The sequence below is a fragment of the Ursus americanus genome, chromosome 28 (genome assembly GCF_024610735.1).
Source record: "Ursus americanus isolate L20-20 chromosome 28, mUrsAme1.1.p, whole genome shotgun sequence".
Classification (NCBI taxonomy): domain Eukaryota; kingdom Metazoa; phylum Chordata; class Mammalia; order Carnivora; family Ursidae; genus Ursus; species Ursus americanus.
In genome coordinates, this window is record NC_142154.1 from 3,100,212 (window position 1) to 3,126,075 (window position 25,864).

At 42.2% G+C, this 25,864-nt stretch overlaps 1 protein-coding gene across 3 annotated transcripts in view; it reads right to left on the reverse strand.

The window, feature by feature from the left end:
- The window catches only part of ADAMTSL3 (ADAMTS like 3), a 331,627-nt gene that overhangs the window by 128,254 nt on the left and 177,509 nt on the right, over nucleotides 1–25,864 (reverse strand). For all 3 annotated transcript variants that reach the window (XM_087856588.1, XM_045813117.2, XM_045813118.2), the window contains exons 9-10: nucleotides 25,235–25,392; nucleotides 3,861–3,972 (exon numbers count right to left, since the gene is read on the reverse strand). In XM_087856588.1, coding sequence (XP_087712714.1) covers nucleotides 3,861–3,972; nucleotides 25,235–25,392 — 270 coding nt within the window. The remainder of the gene's footprint in view (nucleotides 1–3,860; nucleotides 3,973–25,234; nucleotides 25,393–25,864) is intronic.

The following is a 25,864-nucleotide window of genomic DNA, read 5'->3' on the forward strand; positions in this document are numbered from 1 at the left end:
AAAAAAAAGCCCAAGCTAAGCTCTCAGTCTCAGCCAATTGGTCGAAAGGTCTAAAAATACATTTAAGGGCCTGATTGTCGAGAGGAATCTGATTTTATAAACCACTAGACAGCGTTCTGCAAGCCACAGCTTGGATGGAAGCTGAGTGCAGGAGGACAGGCTGGTATGCATTATAAAAAGCAAGGTTGAAACCACAAGAACGAAAATCCAAATGGAGTCAATAAAATGTTACTCGGGTGCCAATATCTACCAGAGCGTCTACAATATCAGGTGGCAGTGGCGATCCCGGAATTTTCTCCAGACTGATCTTAAGAGTCCCACGTGGATGACTGCAGACAAGACCAGGAAAGTCCATCCAAGTACCTTAGGGAGCACGGAACTAACTCGCCGGATTATCCAAAAACTCAGAAATGGCATTTACATAAATCATGTACACTTGATTACTAATATAATTAAATTCTGGAAATGCTTTCCTTGTGGGTTTTTATGTGTGTGTTTTTATTTCCTCCAACACAAGAACAGAATGAGACTACAGCTTCTTGAATCAAAGAAAAATCTTTGTTCTAAATGGAAACATACTTCTAGGAGACCAAAAAAAAATCATACAGGTGTTTATAATTTAAGGAGAGACAATTAATTTCCTCTTTAATTTTATGGCAGTACCGAGATAACTAAAAGCAAAGGAAATAAGGTAGATTCCCTTCCTATACTATGAACAAATGTGCTGCAATTCTGCCAGTGGGCACAAAATGGCAGGCTGCAAGGGGCACCCCACAAGCAGTGTGAAGCCTCCCTTCTGTTCTGACAACCACCGCTATCTTTGGCGGGCAGTCTCACGGCTGGGTGCTCCCATTTACGGTTCCACCCGGGCTGTGTCTTTCCTTTGGCACCCAAGTATGAGACACATCTGTGTTCCTCCCAAGAATTTAACCAACTGAACTAAGCTGAATCCCATTATCAGTGTCCCTCCCAGAGTGGAAAGCTTCTCTTTTCTCTTATGTGTCTACACGGGAACGTCTCTGAATAACGGGGTGTGAGAGTTAGCAAATAAATTGAAAAGAAAGATGTTTGTCTTCCTGTTGAGTAAGAATAAAAAAAGCCCCACCAGCTCTTTGCTTTTATGTTGGGGTCCATGAGAGACTCTGTCTTCCCAGGAGCCATGGCCCACCTGACTCTAGGTGGTGGGATTCTGCTTCTGGATATAAAATGTACATGGAGGGGATCTCTAGGTATGTCCCACTCCTCCTGAGAGATCTCTACTATAAGCACCGAGTCATGTCTATATCTCATAACTCATCCCCAGAGAATGCCAGGAGCGGGGGGGAGGGGATGGCCAGAACTCTCTAGATTATGCAGAGGCATTTTTAACAAAATTCAGGTTTGCCTAGACTCTGACATAACAGGTATTTCCCAAGTACCCACTAACTGCCAGGCACCGTATGAGGCTCCTTAGCACGTGTCCTGTCGTTTTGTCCCCCGACAATGCTGGAGAGGGTGATCGTCCTGCTTTACAGATAAGCAGACTGAGGCTCAGAGCCAAGTCGTGGCGAGGCCAAGAAGGGAGTCCAGGTTCCCAGGACCTGAGCCCTGCAGCCACACTGCCTCTTGATGTAAATATCGTCACGCAATTTTTAGAGAACACATTTGGCCAAAATGAGCTTGAGGCCCAGGTTTGGAGAGACTCATGGAACTGACGCAGATCACGGTTTCGATTCCAAAAGCTGTTTGACCTCAATCAGCGTTCAACGAGATCAAATGTGTTGTTAAGAACTGCCTTGCGGTCACTGTGGCCGTGTTGGTGACTCAAAGCTCTGAAGGAGTTTCTGCCTGGAACAGTGCTTATCATATTCAACAAAACACGTTTTCACTTTCAGGGGGAATTGAGAATAGACTGAGAGAACGTGAGGCCTGGCACGGACTTAGAGACGATCTCCAGCGTTTTGTTTCTATCACATTCATTTCTGTGATTGTGTTCAATTTATGGCAAGAGATCACAGTTTACCACTTTGAGGTGCTTGTATTAGATCCTTTTTTGTGAATATGTTTATTTAAATTTTTAAAAGGTCCATTTAAAGAAAAAACCAGAACTCATACTGCAAGGGTATAACACAGATACGGTAAAAGCAGTGAGGTTAAAACAGCTACAGCTAATACCTAAAACATTAGGGAGTGGTGGTTCTTAACCTGGAACGTGCACCACCATCTCCTGCAGGGACAGGCCCCACTCCCAGAGTTTCGGATTCAGTAGGTCCAGGGTGGGGCCCAAGAATCTGCATTTCCAGCAAGTTCCCACGTGATGCTGCTGCTGCTGGTCCAGGGAACCCACTTTGAGAACCACTGCTGTAGGCTCATAACCTCGTGGTCTAGTGCCCATGCCTGGCCCAAGAAGAACTAACTGGGAAGGTTAACTTTTTACCTTGTCTCTAGAGCCCCATTTAACCTCCAGATCGTTTCTCTTCCATTCCCGGCAACACAAGCTCCTTCTGGGGTCTGTGCTACTTGGTGCTCCCCACAAAAGCACCTGCCTCCTGCTTTCACTGGGAGCCAAAATCGCAGAAGAGAGAGGTCTGACATACATATGCGTGGGAGCCTGACCCTGGCTGAGGAGCCCTCCTTGATAAGCCTGTGGTTTAGAGGAGAAGAGGCAGACTCCGCACTCAGTTTGTGACCCTCTAAACAAGCTCATATTTGATAGCCCTGCACGGAAGACATGGTTTGGGGCTGGGCTGACTTGGGCTGTGCTGCAGGAGGACGATTTATTGCAGTCCTTCCAACACAGCCCTACCTGAGCCTGCGTGCCCTGACCTGCTGCCAGGGGTGGTAGACGGTTCTCAGGAGACACAAGGGCCACGTCATCTAGAGCATGGGGCTCTGGCATCAGATGGACCTGGAATCAGATCCTGGCCATGCTGTTTGCTCACTGAGCGCACGGGAGTCCATTCTTTACCTTTTCCACGTTTCCATTGCTCATTCATAAAAACAGGCATGAAAAGAGACCTTTCTTAAGGTTGTTTGGAAGAGTAAATGTGAAGATGAGTGCCCTGGCCCATGGCTTGGTACATGTAAATGCCCAGCACTGCTGTCTGGTGCTTTTAGGGGAAGAATCAGCATGAGGTCCCTGCAGCAATTCTAGTCACTGTGGTTCTTGGGTGGGCACCGGTTTAGAACCATTTACCTCCAATTTAAAACTTCAGTTCATTAAGAGAGACTGATGTCAAGGGAGGCTCCGGGGGCCTCATTTCCTCCAGGCAGATGCTTTCTCCATGTGAAACAGATGATCGGCCTCCACCTGAGGCTGCACACACGTGTAGCACGTGTGTGCAGCCCCGGGTTACACTTGGCCCCGAGCCTCCCTGACCTGTCTGTGAAATCCCTGAACAAAGCAGGCAGTAAGCAGGAGTCCCCCCACCACTTCACAGCTACCCTTTCTCCCTCTGGTAAGTTCTGCGCTGGCACCCGAGGGAGGACAGCGTGGCAATCTCAACGTTAGAACCAACACATCCATGAACTCGGTCAGACTGGGCAAGTGACGTGGTCTCTCTGTTTTTCAGGTTTTCCGTGGAAAACTAAAAATAATGCATGCTTTAAAGACAATCAAAACAAGAAATACAAGAACTCATGTAAACAGGTTTCCAGCTCTTTGCTACAAGTAAAAGGTGTTTTCCAAATCCCGTTTTCAGCTGTCTTCAAGAACAAAGGCAAACACGTGTTCGGGAACACCAGCACATTCCAATGGCTGAGTAAGATGCCCTGTGATTACACGTCCCCAGTTACCACGCCAATTGTCAAGTCAGCTTCAAAAAACACAAGTGTGTCATTTCTAGTCTGAGCCCTAAGCATGCATAAAGTCTGTGTCTCACCTCCTCCGCATGTTACGGTGCAGGGAAAGAAGTCGGTCTGTCGCCACTGATGACTGATCGGCTGGTAGAAGAAGAACTGGACCACACTGTCCTTGGCCACGGTGTACCTGGTCTGGACAGAGAGAACTGTGATCACGTGTCTGCATACAACGAGCCAGTGCTTTCCACACCTTTCCATACGCGATGGACCTATCTCACCACTGCTGACAATCACAGACCCATCACAACAAACTACGGCATGTGAAGATGCCAAAAACTGTAACATGTGATAACATTTCATTGAGGTTTTTCACACATGGGGGCACAGAAGATCTGGAACCAGTCTCCCTGGAGTCATCTTTCCAGATGATTCCATGCCTGGGAGTGAGTTCTCAAAAGTGTAGGTAGAATTGTTTGTGTAACTTCTCTTTTCTACCTGATACATCTGATTTTAATTTCCATGGGAGCCAGGACTGAGCCAGTCTGGGTGTGTCAGCAACACGGCGCATAATTGGGATTCTTACACTTTCAGTAATAACATCTTGAAGCAAATCCTTCCAAAAAGGTCTTCTGAAAGCACAACTACAGAAACTCAAACATACACACACACGTGGTCTTTACGCACGACGGCTCCAGCATCGAACTAAAGAGGAGGAGGGGCACCACTGCGCGCAGTGAGCAGAGGGAAGGCACGGCTGAGGGACCACACTGAAGCAGCAACTTCTCCCCCCAACTTTTCTTCTTTTCTTCCCTACTGATTGAACAAATGAATGAATGGAGGGAAACTCCCAGAATGCAACAAAAAGAGAAAAAGAAAGAGGAAAAAGAAGTTGAGTTCATGCAGGATCGATCCAGAAATGCCAACACACATAAAGAGTTCAAGCCAGAGACACAGAGGAAATAACGAAGAGGTGATATTTAATTGCTGAAAATTTCCTAGACCTTGAGAAAGACAGGTGTGCTCAATTCAAAAATGTTCAACAAGTTCTGAGCAGACATTTTTAAAAAGTACAACAGCTGGGATAAAGAAAAATCTTTAAAGTTATCAGAAAGAAAAAAATATGATTACCTACAATGCAGCGAGAATCAGATAGGCACCCGATTTCTCACAGGAAACACTGGACGCAAGAAAGCAAAATCATGCCTTCAAAGTGATAAGGAACAATAACTTTTTACCTAGAATTCCATAAGTTATTAACCAACAATCAAATATCAATTATCAGTCTATGAATGATCTATGATCAAATTATCATCATAGTCCTATGATGACTATGTCAAAATAAAGATATTTTCAGACACAAGATGACCGAAACTTGACCCCTTGAGACCCTCACTGGAAAAAAAGAGAGAGAGAGAAAGAGAAACTACTAAAAGGTACTGAACAAGAACTAATATAAAAGCAGAAGAAGGTGATGGATGCAATAAGCAGTAATGATGAAATCACTCAGTAAAGCTTATTCATAAATGTAAATAAGAGTTGACTGAAAAATAATATTTTGATGTATCTGATTCTAAAGCAGTATAAAAACTCCAGCACGAGATGTGTTGTGGGAGAGGGGAGGCAGGGTGGGTGGGAGGGTGGGAGCATGGCTGTCGCAGAGGCACCAAACACTTGTAAAGGATTTTTCTCTGGCTATGGAAGAACGTCTCTGATGAACCCTGCCAGTGAGAATAAGTAAAAACACTGCCGAAAATATTTTTTAATGTATTTGAAGGCACCAGAGACCTACCATCCTAGTGAGTATTTGCAGGGCCAAGATCCCAGACACAAAGGAAGCCCAGAGAAGTGAGCATAGCATTTGGCACCACCTCTGGCACCACATTTCTGCTGAAGGCATTTTCCATCATGCAAGTGGTGACTGAGTGCCTGAGAAGCTGAGCAGACCTGTCATCAGACTCGTGTGGCTGAGACCAAACACTGGAGCTCGAGACCCACCAAAGCTGAGGCGGTACCGGTAAATGCCCTGGGTGCCCAACTGAGACCCCGAAAAGCACTATCCTAGGAAAAAGTGTGAACTGGAAGTAGACCAATTTTCAAAGGGAGTGAGGGCCAGGTTCCAATTATTTCAATTCCTTGTTGGCTGAAGGTAACTGGCTGCTAACCTGTCTTCCCGAAGCAGAAATTAATCCAGTCTCAAATTATATCTATAATCTTTCATCTACTATACATAGCTAAACTTAAAAATAACTAGGCACACAAAAAAGATAATAATAACAACCCAAAAAGGTGGAGCAATAGAGTATAAATGGAATTATAGAACATCCAGATATTGGCATCACCTGGGTAAACTGCCCCCGCTCCCTGCAACTCTAGCTTTGGCTTCAGATGGTGTTTCACAATACTCCATACCAGTCCCAGAGTCTTAAAACGGCAATGTTAGCACAGGGCTAGCTCCTAGGGCTCTGGTTTTTAGACAGCCTGGGCTAAGATACGATGGTTAAAATGCTTAAGAAACTAAATGACAAGACAGAGAATCTCACTAGAAACAAAGAAGCTACAATAAAAATAAAATGGCAGGGTGCTTGGGTGGCTCAGTCAGTTAAGTGTCTCCCTATAGCTCAGATCATGATCCCAGGGTCCTGGAACCGAGCTGTGCATCGGGCTCCCTGCTGGAGCCTGCTTCTCCCTCTCTCTCTGCCCCTCCCCCCTGCTCATGTGCGTTTTCTCTCTCTCTCAAATAATAAAATAAAATCACAAATAAATAAACATAAATAAAATAAAATGACAATTGTAAAAGTACGAAGCACAATAATTTAAGTCAGTATCTCAAGGGACAGACTTGACGGTGGACTAGACTGGAGTTCAGCAAATATTTTCATAAAGAACCAGACAGTAAACATTATAGTTTTCAGGCCATATTGTCCCCATGGCAGTTATTCAAAGTGTCTCGTATAGTGAAAAAGCAGCCACAATCTTTTCTTTTTTTAAGATTTTATTTATTCATTTGACAAAGATAGAGACAGCCAGCGAGAGAGGGAACACAAGCAGGGGGAGTGGGAGAGGATGAAGCAGGCTCATAGCGGAGGAGCCTGATGTGGGGCTCAATCCCATAACACCGGGATCACGCCCTGAGCTGAAGGCAGATGCTTAACGACTAAGCCACCCAGGTGCCCCAGTAGCCACAATCTTTAAACAAATGGCAGTGGTTGTGTCCCAGTAAAACTCCACTTACAAAGATAGGTCATCAGCTTGCTGACCAGGATCTGCTGGCCCCTGGATTACATGCACTTGAAGAGAGAATCAGTAAATGGACAGAAAAGAAGGAAGTAGAAAGTAGACATGAGAGATAAAAGTATAACCACAGTCCCAGAAAAAGAGAACACAGAGAATGGGACAGAAACTATATCTGCAGAGGCAATAAATGAGACTCTTCCAAAATTGATGGTGGATACCAAGCCAGAGTTGTGAAGCATCACTAACCTCAAGCAGAAGAAAGCCACTAATTACATCACAAATTGATGAAAACCAAAACCAAAGAGAAAACACTTAAAAGAAGACAAAGGAAAAGACACATTACCTTCTAAGACACAAAACTAAGACTGACAGCTGACTTCTCTACCGAATTAATGAAAGCCAGAAGACAATGGAGAGATATTCTCAAAGTGCTGAAAGAAAATAGTTTCATAATGGTAAAAACAGTCGTGTCACTAGAAGAGGTAACAACTCTAAATGTTAATGTACCTACAACCTAACCTCAAAGATAAATAATTAGAAATTAACAAGAACAGAAAAAAATTAGACAAAGGTACAGTCACAGTGCCACTTCTACCGTATCTCTTATGGTAACTACTAGAATGAGCAGACAAAAACCAGTAGGTTACTATTTTTAATAAAACCATTAATAATAACATGATCAATTTGACATGTGAACAGTATCCTACAACAGAAGATGATGCATCATATCTTCTGATATTTGCTATGTTCTGAGCCACGAATTAAGTTTCAACAGATTTTTTTAAAAATGACATAATATTGAGTATGTTCTTTGACTACAGTGGAATTAAGCTATAAAGTAATAATGAGATTACTAGAAAATGTCTACATACTTGGATAAGACACTTCTAAACATTCCATAAATCAAAGACTATATCACTATGAAAATTACAACACAATTTAACTGAATGATGATGGGAAAGATTTCATACCAAAATTTGTGGAATGAAATACAAGGCATGGTTGGAGTGAAATTCATAGACTTAATACACGTGTTATGGCGGGGGGAAACGGATGAAAATCCATGACCTAAACAGCCAATTCAAAAAGTTAACAACAGGAAGTTTATTGAATCCAGAGAAAGTGGGAGGATGGAAATAATAAAGATGAGAGTGGATATTAATGATATGGAAAGGAAACCACATTAAAATAGGTTATAAAGCCAAAAGGTGTTTCTGTGAAAAGTCTAATAAAAGCAATAGCCCTCCAATATGACTGATCAAGTTAAAAAGAAAGAAGGGACAAAAAATCAGTATCAGGAATGAAAAAAAAGGACTCACTACAGATTCTGGAGACAATGAAGAAATAGTAAGAGGATACTATGGATACTATGAAAAGAATCTCTGCCGATAACTTTTAAAAAGTTAGTTGAAATATAGGCACACCTTGGAGATATCATGGGTTCCACTCCAGACCACTGCAGTAAAGCAAATATCACAATAAAGTGGGTCAAACAAATTTTTTGGTTCCCCAGTGCACACAAAAGTTATGTTTACAATATGATGTAGTGTATTAAGTGTGCAGTCGCATTATGTCTAAGAAAACAATGTATGTACCTTAATTTAAAAATACTTTATTGCAGAGCACCCGCCTGGCTCAGACAGAAGAGCATGCAACTCTTGATCTTGGGTTGTGAGTTCAAGCCCCAAGTTGCATGTAGAGATTACTTAAAAATAAAAGAAAAATCTTAAAAAAAATACATTCTTGCTAAAAAATGTCAACCACCATCTAAGCTTTCAGCAACTTGTAGTCACAGATCACAAGTCACCATCACAAAGATAGTAACAATGAAAACGTTTGAAATGTTATGAGAATTACCAAAATACGACACAGAGACACAAAATGAGCAAATGTTGTTGGAAAAATGGTGCCAATAGACTTTTGTGGCAATTTGTAAAAAAAAAAAAATACAATATCTATGAAGTGCAGTAAAATGTAGACAAAGTTCTCAAAACAAAACTGACACAAAAGGAAACTAAAAATCTGAGTAGTTCTGTATATTTTAAAGACACTGAATGCATACTTCTAAAAATTTCCTGCTGAATATTTCCAAATATTTAAAGAAGAAATAACACCAATTTTATACAAACTGTTGCAGAGAATAAGAACTGAAGAAATACTTCTAACCTTGTTTTATAAAGCCAGTATAAATTAATGCCAAGACCTGATATGAATACATGAGAGGAAAAAAAATCTCTTGCAGACATAGCTACCAAAAAATCATAAATAAAATAATTTAAAGTTATACCCACTGATATATGAGTATTTTTGTTAATAATAAAATAATAAATACTAATAAGTAAATACTACTAATATATTATAATAATGATAATGACCAAGTGAAGTTTATTACAGGATGGTAAGATGGGTCTAACTTTTAAAAATCAATGTAATTCAGTATATTAAAGGAAAAACAAACCAAAAAATAAAGGAAAAAACATATGATTCCCTCAAAAGATGTAGAAAAAGCATTTGATAAAATCCCACACTTATATATGACAATGGAAGCAAATTAGAAAAAGATTTCTTTCATCAAATAAAATATCTATCAAAAATTCTATAGAAACATCATACATGACGGAGAATTACAGAGCCCTTTGCCCCTGAAATGAGAAACATGACAAGCATAGCTGCTGTCACTAATTCTATTCAATATCATATCAAAATTCTAAGTAGTATAAAATAGCAAGAAAAATAAATAAAATATACAAGGATAGGAAAAGAAGAAACAAAATTAACATTATTTGCAGGTGTCATAATTGTGTATGTACCTAATCCAAAAGAATCTGTAAACTATTACTATAAGTGAATATAGTAAGAATACAGGGCCAATATACAGAAGTCAATTAATTTCCATAACTTTGGCATAAATAAATGGAAAATGAAAAAATGCCATTTACAATAACATCAAAATAACAAACAACTAGGAATAAATTCATAAAAGATATATGACATAAACATTAAAAATCAGAAACATTACTGAGATAATTTTTTTAAACTAAATAAAAATGGATGGGGGCGCCTGGGTGGCACAGCGGTTAAGCGCCTGCCTTCAGCTCAGGGCGTGATCCCGGCGTTCCGGGATCGAGCCCCACATCAGGCTCCTCCGCTATGAGCCTGCTTCATCCTCTCCCACTCCCCCTGCTTGTGTTCCCTCTCTCGCTGGCTGTCTCTATCTCTGTCAAACAAATAAATAAAATCTTAAAAAAATAAATAAATAAATAAATAAAAATGGATGGATATACCATATTTATGGATTGGAAAAATTGGTATTGGAAAATTTCAATTCTCTCCCAACTGACATAAAGATTCAACACAATTCCAATTAAAATCCAGAAGAACTGATAAAAATTGACAGGCATACTTAAAACTTGATATGGAAATGCAAGGAGTCAAGAATATCAAAGATCATTTTCAAGAACAAAGTGGGAAAACTTACACTAGTAAATATCAAGACTTGTTTGAATGCTGCAGTAATTAAGTCACAATGGTACTGCACAGACAGACCAATGAAACAGAATAGAGTCCAGGAACAGATCAGCACACACATAACAGTTTGGGCTTTAAGACAAATGGGGAAAGGACAGTCTTTTCAGTCAATTGGGTCAATTGGATAGTCATATGGGAAAAGATATTGATTCTACTGCATAACGTGTGCAAAAATCAACTCCAGGTTGATCATAGCTTGTAATATGACAGGTGAAACGATAAGTCTTCCAGAAGCAAACAAAGAAGAATAGTTCCATGACCCTGAATGAGGCAAAGATTTCCCAGCATACAAATAGAAATAGTCTAACCATAGAGCTAAAAATTGATAGCTTACACTACAACAAAATTAAGAGCTTCTGTATGGGAAAACTGATTGTCCTAAGTGCATGTAACAGAGGAAAAGAAAGGTTGAAAATAAAATGAATTAAGAATTGAGCTCTAGAAGCCAAAAATATAAAACCAAAATAAGTTCATGTGAAGATAAAGGAAAGAAACAAAAATAAAAATTTATATAAATTGAATAGTTTTTAAACTCTGAGTTAATCAGATGAAAATCTGGTTCTTAGATGCCTCAGAGACAAATCTTTGGATAGTTTGAACGAAACAAAAATTAGACCAAGGAACCAGTGGAATCTGAGACATAGTTACAGGTATAATGAGATTTTTTTAATGATATGGAAATTACATTTGAAAAGTTTGAAAGAATTGGATGAACTGGATACTTCTCTAGCAAAACATAAATTTCAAAACTGGTTCAAAAATAGAACTCTAAATAAATCAATAAGCCTAAGAGGGACTGAAATGGTTTGTGGAGTCCCACCCATTATCACCAAAAAGAAAAGGAAAAAAGAGAAAGAAAAGAAAGAAAAAGCATTAAAACCAGATGTTCTCCATAAAGAGATGACCTTATTGGAGCAGATGTGTTTAATTGCTGACCAATATCCACTTCCCTTTCCCATCCTGCCAAAGGCTCACTTTTGTTCTGGTGCTCATTCCTCCCCCATGTGTCTTCCATAATGCCTAACTGTCCCACGTGATCATGGCAGGCACAGCTGCCTCACCAGGTGTGGGGCACACAAGAATGCGCCTCTTGTTCATACAACCTCATAGAGTGTAACTGATCAGCAGTGCCCGTCCCAGGTCCAGCTCCTCGTGAGCTGCTTCCACCCAGGGGGTCTGAAGCAGGCCATTTCCTGGGAGACACTGTATCGTATGATAGATGACTCTGGCTCAGAGCCTCCCCTGCAGCCTTGCTGAATTCTCTAGAACCACCCTCCAATCTAAGACGCTCCCACCCAACTGTCCTTCCATCCCTCTCTCCTCCGTTTGTGGTCAGGTCTTCCCTGCAGCCAAACGGCTCTCCCTGCCTCTCTCAGCTCTATCTTGACTCTTCCTCAGGGGCATCCCATTCTGAAATGTCTTGCATATCTAATCCTGTCTTGGCATCTGCTTCTTCAAGAACCCAGAAGGGCTAACACCCAGTGAATGGTTTAGAGAGAGCACATGGACCCAAGTCTTGTCAACGAGAGGTGATAAAAGGTCTGTTGCAGAGCTCTTGAGACAAAATTTTCCTGGCTGGGAAGAAATAAAAAATCCTAATGGGCTTCTGGTCATTGTCTTCTCTGCATGTTAGCCTTCTACTCCCAATGCAGGGCAATGACAAGCCAATTTACCTTTTTAGAAGTTGACATATAACATTGCATCTCTTTGGGTAATGCCCTATCAGGTGGGGAAATGGCCAGTCTTTCAGCTGTCCTGTCCTTCAGACTGATCTCCTCCATGGTGGTTTTCCACCCAGGACATCAGAGTCCAGAAAAGGGGAACAGCTTGGATCTGGCTGTGAAGGTCTTCATCCTGTCCTTGGGCCCATGGCTGTGTTCCTTGTCCCTCTAGCCACTGGGAGGACTGCAGGGAGCTTCAGAACCAGTGAACTCAGCTGGGTTCTTTGCTGGCCAGCGGAGGGTGGACTCCTCTGGTGACCAGCCCACTGCACATTCTGCTTGTGTTGCAGGTTCTCTATGGTGTGGGCGTGGCTGTGACTCCTGCCCGCTCTCTGGCCTGGCTTAGAGCCCCTTCCCCAGGGAGACCATATACTTTCCTGTCTAAGCCAGGATGACTTTGAGAGTGAAAGGAAAGAATTCAGCCAGGGTTGCAAGCATAAAATGGGTCTTTTGAAAACAAAGTAGGACGTATGGAAACTCCACCTTTACCCCTCTGCTACAGGGTCGTTTTGCCCCCACAGTGTCAGCCCCTCCAAGCTTGGCCAGTGAAGAGCACAGGGAATCTTCCATGCCACATGGTGGCTGAGGGAGCTTCCAGGGAGCTGAACTCACACTCAACCTGTGGCTAAACATTTCATGACACTAAAGCTAATTTCATTCTGAGGTGGCTTCCCCAGGTTGTTGCCAATGGAAATAGATACCCTACGGGGCATTTTCCTCTTGGGGTTCTAGATGAAAAGTGGAGCAAAAGCTCCTTTTTTGCCTTTGCTTTGAAACCTACTTAATATGCTTCCCTGCTCTGGAGAGTGACCACCGTCATGACGTGTGTCTCATTGCCTTGTCTCCTCCTGCCTATCTCCTCACACATCCTTGCTGGACTCCCTCACTACAGGACATGAAGCTCAGAGCTCAACCTTATGGGGCGATTGGCATCCCCTCTCTACTGAAGAAGAAACACTTAGACTTAGTCTCCAAGCTGGGCGCTTGACATTGATAGGAGCTCAATTCAGAAAAGGCCTTATTTCTCTCCATCAGACTGATTCTCAGGACAAAAGTCTAAACTAAAGATAAAGAAGGAGGAAAAGGAGGGGGAGGAGGAAGAAGGGAAGAAGGAGGAGAAGGAGACGGAGAAGAAGAAGGAAGAGGAGAAGGAGGAGAAGAAGAAGGAGGAGAAAGAGTAGGAGGAGGAGGAGGAGGAGGAGGAGGAGGAGGAGGAGGAGGTGGAGGAGGAGGAGGAGGAGATGATGATCCTACCTTAATCATCAAAAGTGGAACATAAATGTGTGTGTCCGGTTTACACATTTAATTTAGCTGTGAATTCTGGTAACTACTAGAACAGTATTTGAACTGCTTTTACCAAGAAACTCCCCTCAACAGACCATACGGCGGCAAATATCAGGTGAGATTTCAAAAGTCTCTGCCTCTGTGGGCAGAGGCAAACATTCAAGTTGAAGGGAATTCTGACTGAGAGGCAGGATGAAATAGGCAAATTTGCCTTTCTGTTTGGCACTGTTATGGACTGAATTGTGTCCCCTCGCCAAAAGATATGCTTATTATAACCCACAGTCCCTCAGAATAGAATCTTAGTTAGAAATAGGGTCTTTACAAATCCAGTCAAGGTGAGGTGAGGCCATCAGGGTGGGTCGAATCTAAGAGGACTGGTGTCCTTAGAAAAAGGGGAAATTTGGCACAAAGGCAGATGTGCACAGACAGAAGCCCGTATCGAGGCTGAGGGAGAACGTCTGAGGACCTAAGCAGCTGGGAGGCGAGGCATGAAACAGACTCTCCCTCAGCCCTCGGAAGGAACCAGTCGTGCCCACACCTTGATCTTGGACTTGCAGCCTCCAGAGCTGTGAGTCAGTGACTGTCTACGGTCTGTCGTTGAAGTCACCCAGCTGAAGGCACCTTTACAACGGCCTCAGGAAACTGATACAGGTACCAACCCTAAAAACTGTGTCTCACTGGGTTTCGAAATACCTGTGAAAGTATAAATTCAGTCACTGGCTGCAACACTTGGCAAGGCTAGAACCCGTTCTTTGAGATAAAGGAAAACAGGCCGTTTCAAACCCTTGCATCTCTGGATCAGTGAGATGTGCTGCCCTAACGGCCCAGAAAGAGAGAACATAATGTGTGCCTAGAGCTGAGGTTGGGGGGAATGAAGGGCAGAGGCTTGCCTCGCTGAACACAGATGGGAAGAGCAATCAGAAAATGGTTTCCTGGGCGGGAGTTAAGATGGTGGAGGAGTAGGGGACCCCTTTTCCAGCTGGTCCCCTGAGTTGAGCTGGATAGGTACCAGACCAGCCTGAACATCCATGGAATCAGCCTGAGACGCAGGAGGATACATCTGCATCTCTACAAATGAACATCTCCAGCGCTGAGTATTGAGGTACGAAGCAGGGAGCCGTGAAACCGCACACAGATATTGGAAGATAAACGGAAGGGGGAGGGAGCCGCTGCATTCCGGCGTCGGGAAGCGGTAGCCACCTGCACGGGGGAGGGGGCGGACTCGCGGACCGGCACCCGCGAGAGAGCAGACTGAGACCGTGAGCCGGGGAATGTGCGCCACCAGACTGAAAACCGGAGCTCCGGGGTGCTCACTGGAACCAGACTGAGACCGGGAGCTCCGGGAGCGCATGGGGCGGCTGGCGGCGTTAGAAACACAAAGGACAGAGACGCACCAGCCCTGGAAGTGAGGGCTGGGACGCCGGGAGTGGGGTGCATATCCCGGGATGCTACAGGGTTGAGCAGCACCAACAGTAACGGAGTTAAAGTGGCCAGAACATTAGTAGACAACGGGCCGCAATCCCTCTGTTCTGTGACAGAGGCTGAAATTTGGCCGCTGCTGCTCTCTCAGAAGAGGCACAGTAAACCGCCAGGGAAAGCCGCCAGAGAACAAAAGCCTGGAAACACCAGCTCACAGGGTGCCCATCCCCATCCCCCCTCGCAGGGGACACGGAGACTCTACCCAAACATGGTTGACTGAGTATTGGCGCGGCAGGTCCCTCCCCCAGAAGGCAGGCTGAAAAATCAAGAAGCTCACATCCCTAAGATCCCTCTAAAACAAGGGCGCACGGCCTGGTTCCTGGTCAATAATCTGGGCTCTGGACAACCCCACAACCTCTCCTCATCAGAATGACGAGGAGAAATCCCCCCCAGCAAAGAAAAGACAATGAGTCTGTGGCCTCTGCCACAGAACTAATGGATATGGATATAACCAAATTATCAGAAATGGAATTCAGAGTAACGATGGTCAAAATGATGTGCAGACTTGAAAAAAGTATTAACGAAAATGTTAATGAGAATATAGAATCTCTAAGGGCTGATATGAGAGCGAATCTGGCAGAAATTAAAAATTCTATGAGCCAAATGCAGTCAAAACTAGATGCTCTGACGGCCAGGGTGAATGAGGCAGAAGAACGTATCGGCGAATTGGAGGATGGGTTAGTAGAGAAGAAAGCTAAAATAGAATCTGGACTCAAAAAAAATCCAATCTCAAGAATGTAAGTTACGGGAGATTACTGACTCAATGAAATGTTCCAATGTCAGAATCATTGGCATCCCCAAGGGGGTGGAGAAAAACAGAGGTCTAGAAGAGATATTCGAACAAATTGTAGCTGAAAACTACCCTAATCTAGCAAGGGAAACAAACATTCGTGTTCAAGAGGCAGAGAGGACCCCTCCCAAGCTCAACCACGACAAACGTACGCCATGTCACATCATAGTGCAATTAGCAAATATTAGATCCAAGGATACAGTATTGAAAGCGGCCAGGGCAAAGAAATTTCTCACGTACCAAGGCAAAGGTATGAGAATTACGTCAGACCTGTCTACACAGACCTGGAATTAGAGAAAGGGTTGGGGGGGGCATTTTTAAAGCTCTTTCAGAGAAAAATATGCAGCCAAGGATCCTTTATCCAGCAAGGCTGTCATTCAGAATTGATGGAGAAATAAAGACTTTCCAGAATCGCCAGTCATTGACCAATTTTGTAACCACAAAACCAGCACTACAGGAGATATTAAGGGGGGTTCTATAAAAGTAAAAAGGCCCCAAGAGTGATACAGAACAGAAAGTCACAATCTATAAAAACAAAGACTTTACTGGCAACATGGCATCATTAAAATCATCTCTCTCAATAATCAGTCACGATGTAAATGGCCTAAATGCTCCCATAACACGCCACAGGGTTTCAGATTGGATAAAAAGACATGACCCATCCATTTGCTGTCTACAAGAGACTTATTTTGAACCTAAAGATACATTCAGACTGAAAGTAAAGGGATGGAGTACCATCTTTCACACCAATGGACCTCAAAAGAAAGCTGGGGTAGCAATTCTCATATCAGACAGACTGGATTTTAAACTAAAGACTATAGTTAGAGACACAGAAGGGCACTATATTATTCTTAAAGGATGTATCCAACAAGTGGATATGACAATTATAAATATATATGCCCCCAACAGGGGAGCAGCAAGATACACAAGCCAACTCTTAACCAGAATAAAGAGACATATAGATAAAAATACGTTAATAGTAGGGGACCTCAACACTCCACTATCAGAAATAGACAGAGCACCCATGCAGAAAATCGACAAAGAAACAAGAGCTTTGAATGCCATACTAGACCAGGTGGACCTCATAGATATATATAGAACACTACACCCCAGAACCAAAGAATACTCATTCTATCCTAATGTCCATGGAACATTCTCAAGAATAGACCATGTTCTGAGTCACAAAACAGGTCTCAACTGTTTGATACCAAAAGACTGAAATTATTCCCTACATATTCTCAGACCACAGCGCTTTGAAATTGGAACTCAACCACAAGGAAAAATTTGGAAGAAACTCAAACACTTGGAAACTAAGAACCATCCTGCTCAGGAATTATTTGATAAACCAGGAAATCAAAAATCAATTTAAACAATTTATGGAGACCAACGAGAATGAAAACACAACGGTCTAAAACCTATGGGATACTGCAAAGGCAGTCCTAAGGGGGAAATACATAGCCATCCAAGCCTCACTCAAAAGAATAGAAAAATCTAAAATGCAGTTTTTATATTCTCACCTCAAGAAGCTGGAACAGCAACAGAGGGACAGGCCTAATCCATGCACGAGGAAGCAGTTGACCAAGATTAGAGCAGAAATCAATGAATTAGAAACCAGGAGTACAGAAGAGCAGATCAACAGAGCTAGAAGCTGGTTCTTTGAGAGAATTAATAAAATTGACAGACCACTGGCAAGACTTATCCAAAAGAATAGAGAAAGAACCCAAATTAATAAAATTATGAATGAAAAAGGAGAGGTCATAACCAACACCAATGAAATTGGAAGGATTATTAGAAACTTTTATCAACAGCTTTATGCCAATAAATTAAGCAATCTGGAAGAGATGGAGGCCTTCCTGGAAACTATAAACTACCAAGACTGAAACAGGAAGAAACTGAATTTTTAAACAGGCCAATTAATAATGAAGAGATTGAATCAGTGATAAACAACCTTCCAAAAAACAAAACTCCAGGCCTGGACGGTTTTCCTGGGGAATTCTACCAAACATTCAAAGAAGAAATAATACCTATTCTCCTAAAGCTATTTCAAAAAATAGAAACAAGAGGAAAGCTACCAAACTCATTCTATGAGGCCAGTATTACCTTGATCCCCAAACCAGGCAAAGACCCCATCAAAAAGGAGAATTACAGACCGATTTCCCTAATGAATATGGACGCCAAAATACTCAACAAGATCCTGGCTAATAGAATCCAACAGTACATTAAAAGGATTATCCATCATGACCAAGTGGGATTCATCCCTGGGATGCAAGGGTGGTTCAACATTCGCAAATCGATTGGTGTCTTAGATTTTATCCAGAAAGAAAAATTCAAAAATCATATGATTCTCTCAAAAGATGCAGAAAATGCATTTGACAAAATACAGCATCCTTTCCTGATTAAAACCCTTCAGAGTGTAGAAATAGAGGGTACATTCCTCAATCTCATAAAAACCATCTATGAAAAGCCTACAGCAAATATCATTCTCAATGGGGAAAAGCTGGAAGCCTTTCCCTTAATATCAGGAACACGATAAGGATGCCCACTCTCGCCACTATTATTTAACATAGTACTAGAAGTCCTTGCAACAGCAATCAGACAACAAAAAGGGATAAAAGGTATCCAAATCGGCAAAGAAGAAGTCAGAAACATCTCTCTTCGCAGATGACACGATACTCTATATGGAAAACTCAAAAGAATCCACTCCCAAACTATTAGAAGTTATAGAGCAATTCAGTAATGTGGCGGGATACAAAATCAATGCTCAGAAATCAGTTGCATTTCTATACACGAATAATGAGACTGAAGAAAGAGAAATTAGGGAATCCATCCCATTTACAATAGCACCAAAAACCATATGTTACCTTGGAATTAACTTAACCAGAGACGTAAAGGACCTATATTCTAGAAACTATAAATCACTCTTGAAAGACATTGAAGAAGACACAAAAAGATTCCATGCTCATGGATCGGAAGAATTAACATAGTTAAAATGTCCATGCTACCCAGAGCAATCTACACTTTCAATGCTATCCCGATCAAAATACCGATGACATTTTTCAAAGAACTGGAACAAATAGTCCTTAAATTTCTATGGAACCAGAAAAGGCCCCGAATCGCCAAGGAACTGTTGAAAAGGAAAAACAAGGCTGGGGCATCACAATGCCAGATTTCGAGCTGTACTGCAAAGCTGTGATCGAAAAGACAGCATGGTACTGGCACAAAAACAGACACATAGACCAATGGAACAGAACAGAGAACCCAGAAATGGACCCTTGGGTCTTTGGGCAACTAATCTTTGATAAAGCAGGAAAAAACATCCAGTGGAAAAAAGACAGTCTCTTCAATAAATGGTGCTGGGAAAATTGGACAGCTACATGCAAAAGAATGAAACTTGACCACTCTCTCACACCATACACAAAGATAAACTCCAAATGGATGAAAGACCTCGATGTGAGACAGGAATCCATCAAAATCCTAGAGGAGAACATAGGCAGCAACCTCTACGACATCGGCCAAAGCAACCTTTTTCATGACACATCTCCAAAAGCAAGAGAAACAAAAGATAAAATGAACTTGTGGGACTTCATCAAGATAAAAAGCTTCTGCACAGCCAAGGAAATAGTCAAAAAAACTAAGAGGCAGCCCACGGAAAGGGAGAATATATTTGCAAATGATACTACAGATAAAAGACTGGTATCCAAGATCTACAAAGAACTTCTCAAACTCAATACACGAGAAACAAATAAACAAATCATAAAATGGGCAGAAGATATGAACAGACACTTTTCCAATGATGACATACAAATGGCTAACAGACACATGAAAAAATGTTCAAAATCATTAGCCATCAGAGAAATTCAAATCAAAACCACACTGAGATACCACCTTACGCCAGTTAGCATGGCAAAAATGGACAAGGCAAGAAACAACAATTGCTGGAGAGGATGTGGAGAAAGGGGATCCCTCCTACATTGTTGGTGGGAATGCAAGTTGGTACAGCCACTCTGGAAAACAGTGTGGAGGTCCCTTAAAAAGTTAAAAATTGAGCTACCCTGTGACCCAGCCATTGCACTACCAGGTATTTACCCCAAAGATACAGACATAGTGAAGAAAAGGGCCATATGCACCCCAATGTTCATAGCAGCATTGTCCACAATAGCTAAATCGTGGAAGGAGCCGAGATGCCCTTCAACAGATGACTGGATTAAGAAGTTGTGGTCCATATATACAATGGAATATTACTCAGCTATCAGAAAGAACGAGTTCTCAACATTTGCTGCAACATGGATGGCACTGGAGGAGATAATGCTAAGTGAAATAAGTCAAGCAGAGAAAGACAATTATATGATTTCTCTCATCTATGGAACATAAGAACTAGGAAGATCGGTAGGGGAAGAAAGGGATAAAGAAAGGGGGGGTAATCAGAAGGGGGAATGAAGCATGAGAGACTATGGACTCTGAGAAACAAACTGAGGGCTTCAGAGGGGAGGGGGGTGGGGGAATGGGATAGACCGGTGATGGGTAGTAAGGAGGGCACGTATTGCATGGTGCACTGGGTGTTATACGCAATTAATGAATCATCGAACTTTCCATCAGAAACCAGGGATGTACTGTATGGTGACTAATATAATACAAAAAAAAAAACACATTAAAATAAAAAAATAAATAAAAGAAAATGGTTTCCTACAGACACACAAAATACCCAACCCGGAGAAAGATGAGGGACATCTGGAGCACAAAGGATTTCAGACCATGAGGAGGAGGAACTTTTTTCTCTCCCTTAAGATGGATATGTTGTAAAAGACAGGGAAAGCTACCAGCAGAGTTAGAAACAGTGAACCACGGTAAGAGACGTCTTTACGAAAGCCATTTCATTTTGTTCTTGTGGGCATACACTTAAAATTGATATTCACGACCATCTCCTCCCAGACGCAGATGTTCGGTAAATTCTCACTGAGCAGAGAGTGCCTATCGTACCCTCCAATCAACAGGGCCTACAGCACAAAGTACTTGATCGAGACTCTCTACTGCTACCTGGTGGCAGCATACACACACTCAAAAAGCGAAATAAGAATACTTCCAGGGCTCTCACGCAAAATACCGTGACTCCGTAGTGCTATGACAAAGGTCATCCATGAGAAACAGATCATTCAGGAAAACAAGAATCTATAATGAGAAACCCACTGGGAAGGGGAAAAAATGTCATTTTCAAAATGGCCCGATCATGAAAATATAGCTTCTGAAAAAGTCGAAAAAATGTTTTTGTCTCACTGGTACAGTGAACTGCTAGACTTTACAGTCTGAACAATAACCCACAAAGGAATCTAACATCTCACCGATGCCTTCAGAAGTCACTCATGATGTCAGAAGACAGTGGTTTTCAACAGTCTATTTATTAAAGTCCATGAAGTAAGGTCTAATCTATGACCGAATGGAAGAGTGTGCCTCAATATCCCTCAGCACAGCCACGCCTGCACTATGTTTGCACTGAGCGGGCAGAGCTGGTCTCCATTCTGCCACCTCAGGTTGAAGCCAGGTGTTCCAGTTTTAGACCAACCGCTCTTGGTCGATGGGAAGGAAAAGAGATACAGTGAGACACGCGGCTGACCATCATCGGCGACCTGACCTGCTCTTTTAACCTCCTGCTCAGACATGACTTGATTGCGTGATGAGCCGTGAAGACGTGAGTGGAAGCAGAGCTGCCCACCTCAGCAATAACACAGGCTGTCCTACTCCAGTGGTCCCAGCAAAAAAAAAAAAAAAAAAAAAAAAAGGTAAGGGATGGAAAAGTATATTTCCTAGAAACCCACATTATTTGGACAAGCTTTTAAGTCAGGGAAAAAACAACATAAGAGTCATTCTTGCTTCATCACAGTGTCTGATTTTGCCAAATTCTCTCCCACCAAGTGCACACCACATTTGTGGAAGCAAACGGCTGTAGGCATGTGAATCAGGCTCTAGTTCTCTGTGAGTCAGACAGCTGTGTGTAACACCTTCTTTGATGGATCTATATTTTTAAAAACCTTTACAGTCAAGAGAGATCAAAAGCTTCCCTGGGGTTGAAGTGACAGCCCAGGATTGTTTATGAAATCTTAGGGAACCAGAACCCAGAGTAGAAAATAGAAGATAGTACTAATTCAGACTCATGCTACTGAAATGTATCCTGTTAAGAGGTGAACACGTAATCTGGGTAAGAAGATGTAAAATAATTTTTAATTACGCAAGTGATATAAGACTGTATTCTTCTCTTTAAGAATTGTTTTAAGTATTGGAATATTCTAAGTAAAGCTAAGATCACTCCCCCAAAGCACCTATCTTGTCTAAAAGAAGCATTGTTTTTTCATATTTTCACTTTGGGGTGTATCCTCTCAAATCTTAAGAAAATGTGTACACACACACCTGCAGAAATATACAGTTTACGTGTGTGTGTGTGAGTGTTTATGTTTGGTATCAATAAACAATATACTTTCCATGTTGATACTGCAACCCAACAATATCTTGAAATGGTAATTTTTGTGGCTACTTTTTCCATTCCATCACTTTACTAACACCTCCTACACAGATATCTCCAAGTTGACTTGAGAAGAACACAGGTAGTCTAAGGAGGAATGAGAAGAGGACAAAAAATAATAAAAATAAGGTGCCTGTACGCACGCATGCATGTGTGCGTGTGTGTGTACGTGTGAGTGTTTTACTGCTCAGAAATCAAATGGGAAAACCCTAAGAGAAGCAAAACAAGTGAAGAACTTAGGCATAACGATGCACCAGGGAGAAAGAATAGAAGGAAAGAAAGATGACAATTATGGCTTCCCCAAAGCCTTTCACAATGCTATCGTCCAAGAATAACACTGGGTTGATGCTTTAAGGGTCTGACACAGAAGTCACTTAAACGTCCCTGAATGGCAGATAATGTCTGTGAATGACAACCTCAACATCTATGAACTGACACTCGTGCCTTTAACATTAGGAACACAACAGGGAGCAGTGTGGACCATGGTACATCAGTGTGCCCGGATGGGAAAGCCACTGGTACCCAGCTGCAGCCAACGACTGCTATGACCACGGGTCAGCTAGTAGTCAGATGTTCCCATTTTTAAAGAGAAGCAGGATTCCTGTCTCACACTGAGGTCTTTCATCCATTTACTTTATCTCTATGTATGGTATATGAGAATGGTCAAGTTTCATTCTTCTGCATGTAACTGTCCCATTTTCCCAGCACCATTTACTGAAGAGACTGTCTTTTTTCCACTGGATAGTTTTTCCTGCTTTATCAAAGATTAGTTGACGATAGAGTTGAGGATCCATATCTGGCCACAGCAACCTCTTTCAAGACACGTCTCCAAAGGCAAGGGAAACAAAAGCGAAAATGAACTTTTGGGACTTCATCAAGATAAAAAGCTTCTGCACAGCAAAGGAAACAGTCAACAAAACAAAGAGGCAGCCCATGGAATGGGAGAAGATATTTGCAATGACACTACAGATAAAGGGCTGGTATCCAAGATCTATAAAGAACTTATCAAACTCAACACCCAAAAACAAATAATCAAGTCAAAAAATTGGCAGAAGACATGAACAGAAACTTCTCCAAAGAAGACATACGAGTGGCACATGAAAAAGTGTTCAACATCATTAGCCATTAGGGAAATTCAAATCAAAACTACATTGAGATATCATGTTACACTAGTCGGAATGGCAAAAATTAACAAGGCAGGAAAGAACAAATGTTGGAAAGGATGTAGAGAAAGGGGAACCCTCTTACTCTGTTGGTGGGAATGCAAGCTGGTGCAGCCACTTTGGAAAATAGTATGGAGGTTCCTCAAGACGTTAAAAATAGAATTACCCTATGACCCAGCAATTGCACTACTGGGTATTTATCCCAATGATACAGATGTAGTGAAAAGAAGGGGCATCTGCACCCCAATGTTCAGAGCAGCAATGTCCACAATAGCCAAACTGTGAAAGGAGCCAAGATGTCCTTCAACAGACGAATGGATAAAGAAGATGTGGTCCATATATACAATGGAATATTACTCAGCCATCAGAAAGGATGAGTACCCACCATTTGCACTGACATGGATGGAACTGGAAGGGATTATGTTAAGAGAAATAAGTCAAGCAGAGAAAGACAATTATATGGTTTCACTCATATGGGGAACATAAGGAATAGCATGGAAGACATTAGGAGAAGGAAGGGAAAAATGAAGGGAGAGGGAAATAGGAGGGGGAGATGAACCATGAAACACTATGGACTGTGGGAAACAGACTGAGGGTTTCAGAGGTGAGGGGGGTTGGGGGATGGTTTGGCTGGTGATGGGTATTAAGGAGGGCACGTTTTGCATGGAGCACTGGGTGTTATATGCAAACAATGAATCATGGAATACCACATCAGAAACTAATGAAGTACTGTATGGTGACTAATGTAACATAATAAAAAAATAATAAAATAAAGAGAAGGAGAAAAAAAAACCCCGGCACTTCAATGTTACAATTCTTGATTTTTAAAAGTCAACCATTTAAAACTCAAAATTTCAAAGCAACTGTGCAGCCCATCCCTTGGCTGGTCACACTGCAGGCTCAACGGGAGCATGGGACAGGGGTCTGCGACCAGAACATTCTCTGACAAATACCTATGTGGCACACAGGCAGTGCTTTCTGAAGGCATTGGGTGTTTGTGTAGGTAAAGCCATTGCTGGCAAGGAGGGCTACTTGCTTTCCTCCATTTCCATTTAGAAGGAGTTCCCGAAGAGGGATGGGACAAAACGACCCACTGAAACACCCTTTCCTTTTCTCACATCTGAGGTATTCTGAATTTTATCAGAAGGACTTTCACACTGTGTCACCTTGGAAGTATTATCGGCCAGTATGCTTCATATCGTCTGCCTGAGGAAAGATGCACTGGGATTCACCCAGAGGGGGGCACAGGCTCGCGGTTACGCGCAAGGAGAGTTCTGAGGAGGGTCCCTTGGGACAGTGGCTGATGAGTGCGTGTAAGGAGACACAACTGAGAAACAAAGAAGGAAGGGAAGGGACAAGCCTCCGTCTTCTCTGCCATGCTCTGCCAGGAAAGAGAGGGCACGCACAGTGGCACGGCACCGGATTCAGATGGGGACTGTTTAACCACGGATCGTTTTCACCAAACTCCATCTAGGGGTTTAACTGAACACGCCCGGAGTCTACAAACGTGAAAACTACCTCGCCCTGTAAAAGTGAAGTTGTTTCTTAACTAGTGGGGCTGAGAAGCGGACACTGGAGAGAGCTGAACAATGTTTAGGAACCCACTGGCATGATGGAAAGATCAGTGATCCATGCTCTGTGCAAAAATGATTACTGACGACTTTGCGGGACACACTCGGTGTCGTGGAAACTCAAGACGTGCTCGGGCTCAGAGGCAGGGCGCTGACGAAGAGGCTCAGCCTACCTTGAAAATGAAATCAGCCATCAGCGGTCCTGGAATCTTAAAGGTCTGCCTCTCTGAGCCCCTCTGAAATTCAATGGTGGTGTTTTCTAGGACAAACACTCCCGGGCTGTTAAAGCTGTGTTCTTTTTTGCTTCCTTGAAGTGTTTTTGATTCAATAACTAAAATTTAAAAAGAGAATTTAAATGAGAGGACTGTCTTCAAAGCATTCTATTTCAAAAAATAATTCACTACCTGTATCAGCATATGATAGCAGCACAGTATCAAGATACCCACTTGCTGTACATTGACTCAGATCGGTGGAATACACATGTAAGCTTTTTAGTTGTCCAGAGCGACACTGGTCAGGTCCAATGAGGTCTACTCAACTCTTTGGAGCCATTTCTACAATAAGAGGAAAGAGAGAATGCCTCTTTCTTCATACTTTTTCATGAGGCCTCTATTATTCAAAGTAAAGATATGTTACTCCTTTTATCATCCATTGAGAAGATCTTAAACCCAGCCTTTTATTTAGACAAAATCACCATGAGTTTTGAAGTTGATTTTTTTTTTTAAAAATACACTTTTTGTATTGAAATAATCAGAGATTCGCAGGAAGGTGCCAAAATAGTAGAGAGGTCATATGTACTGTTT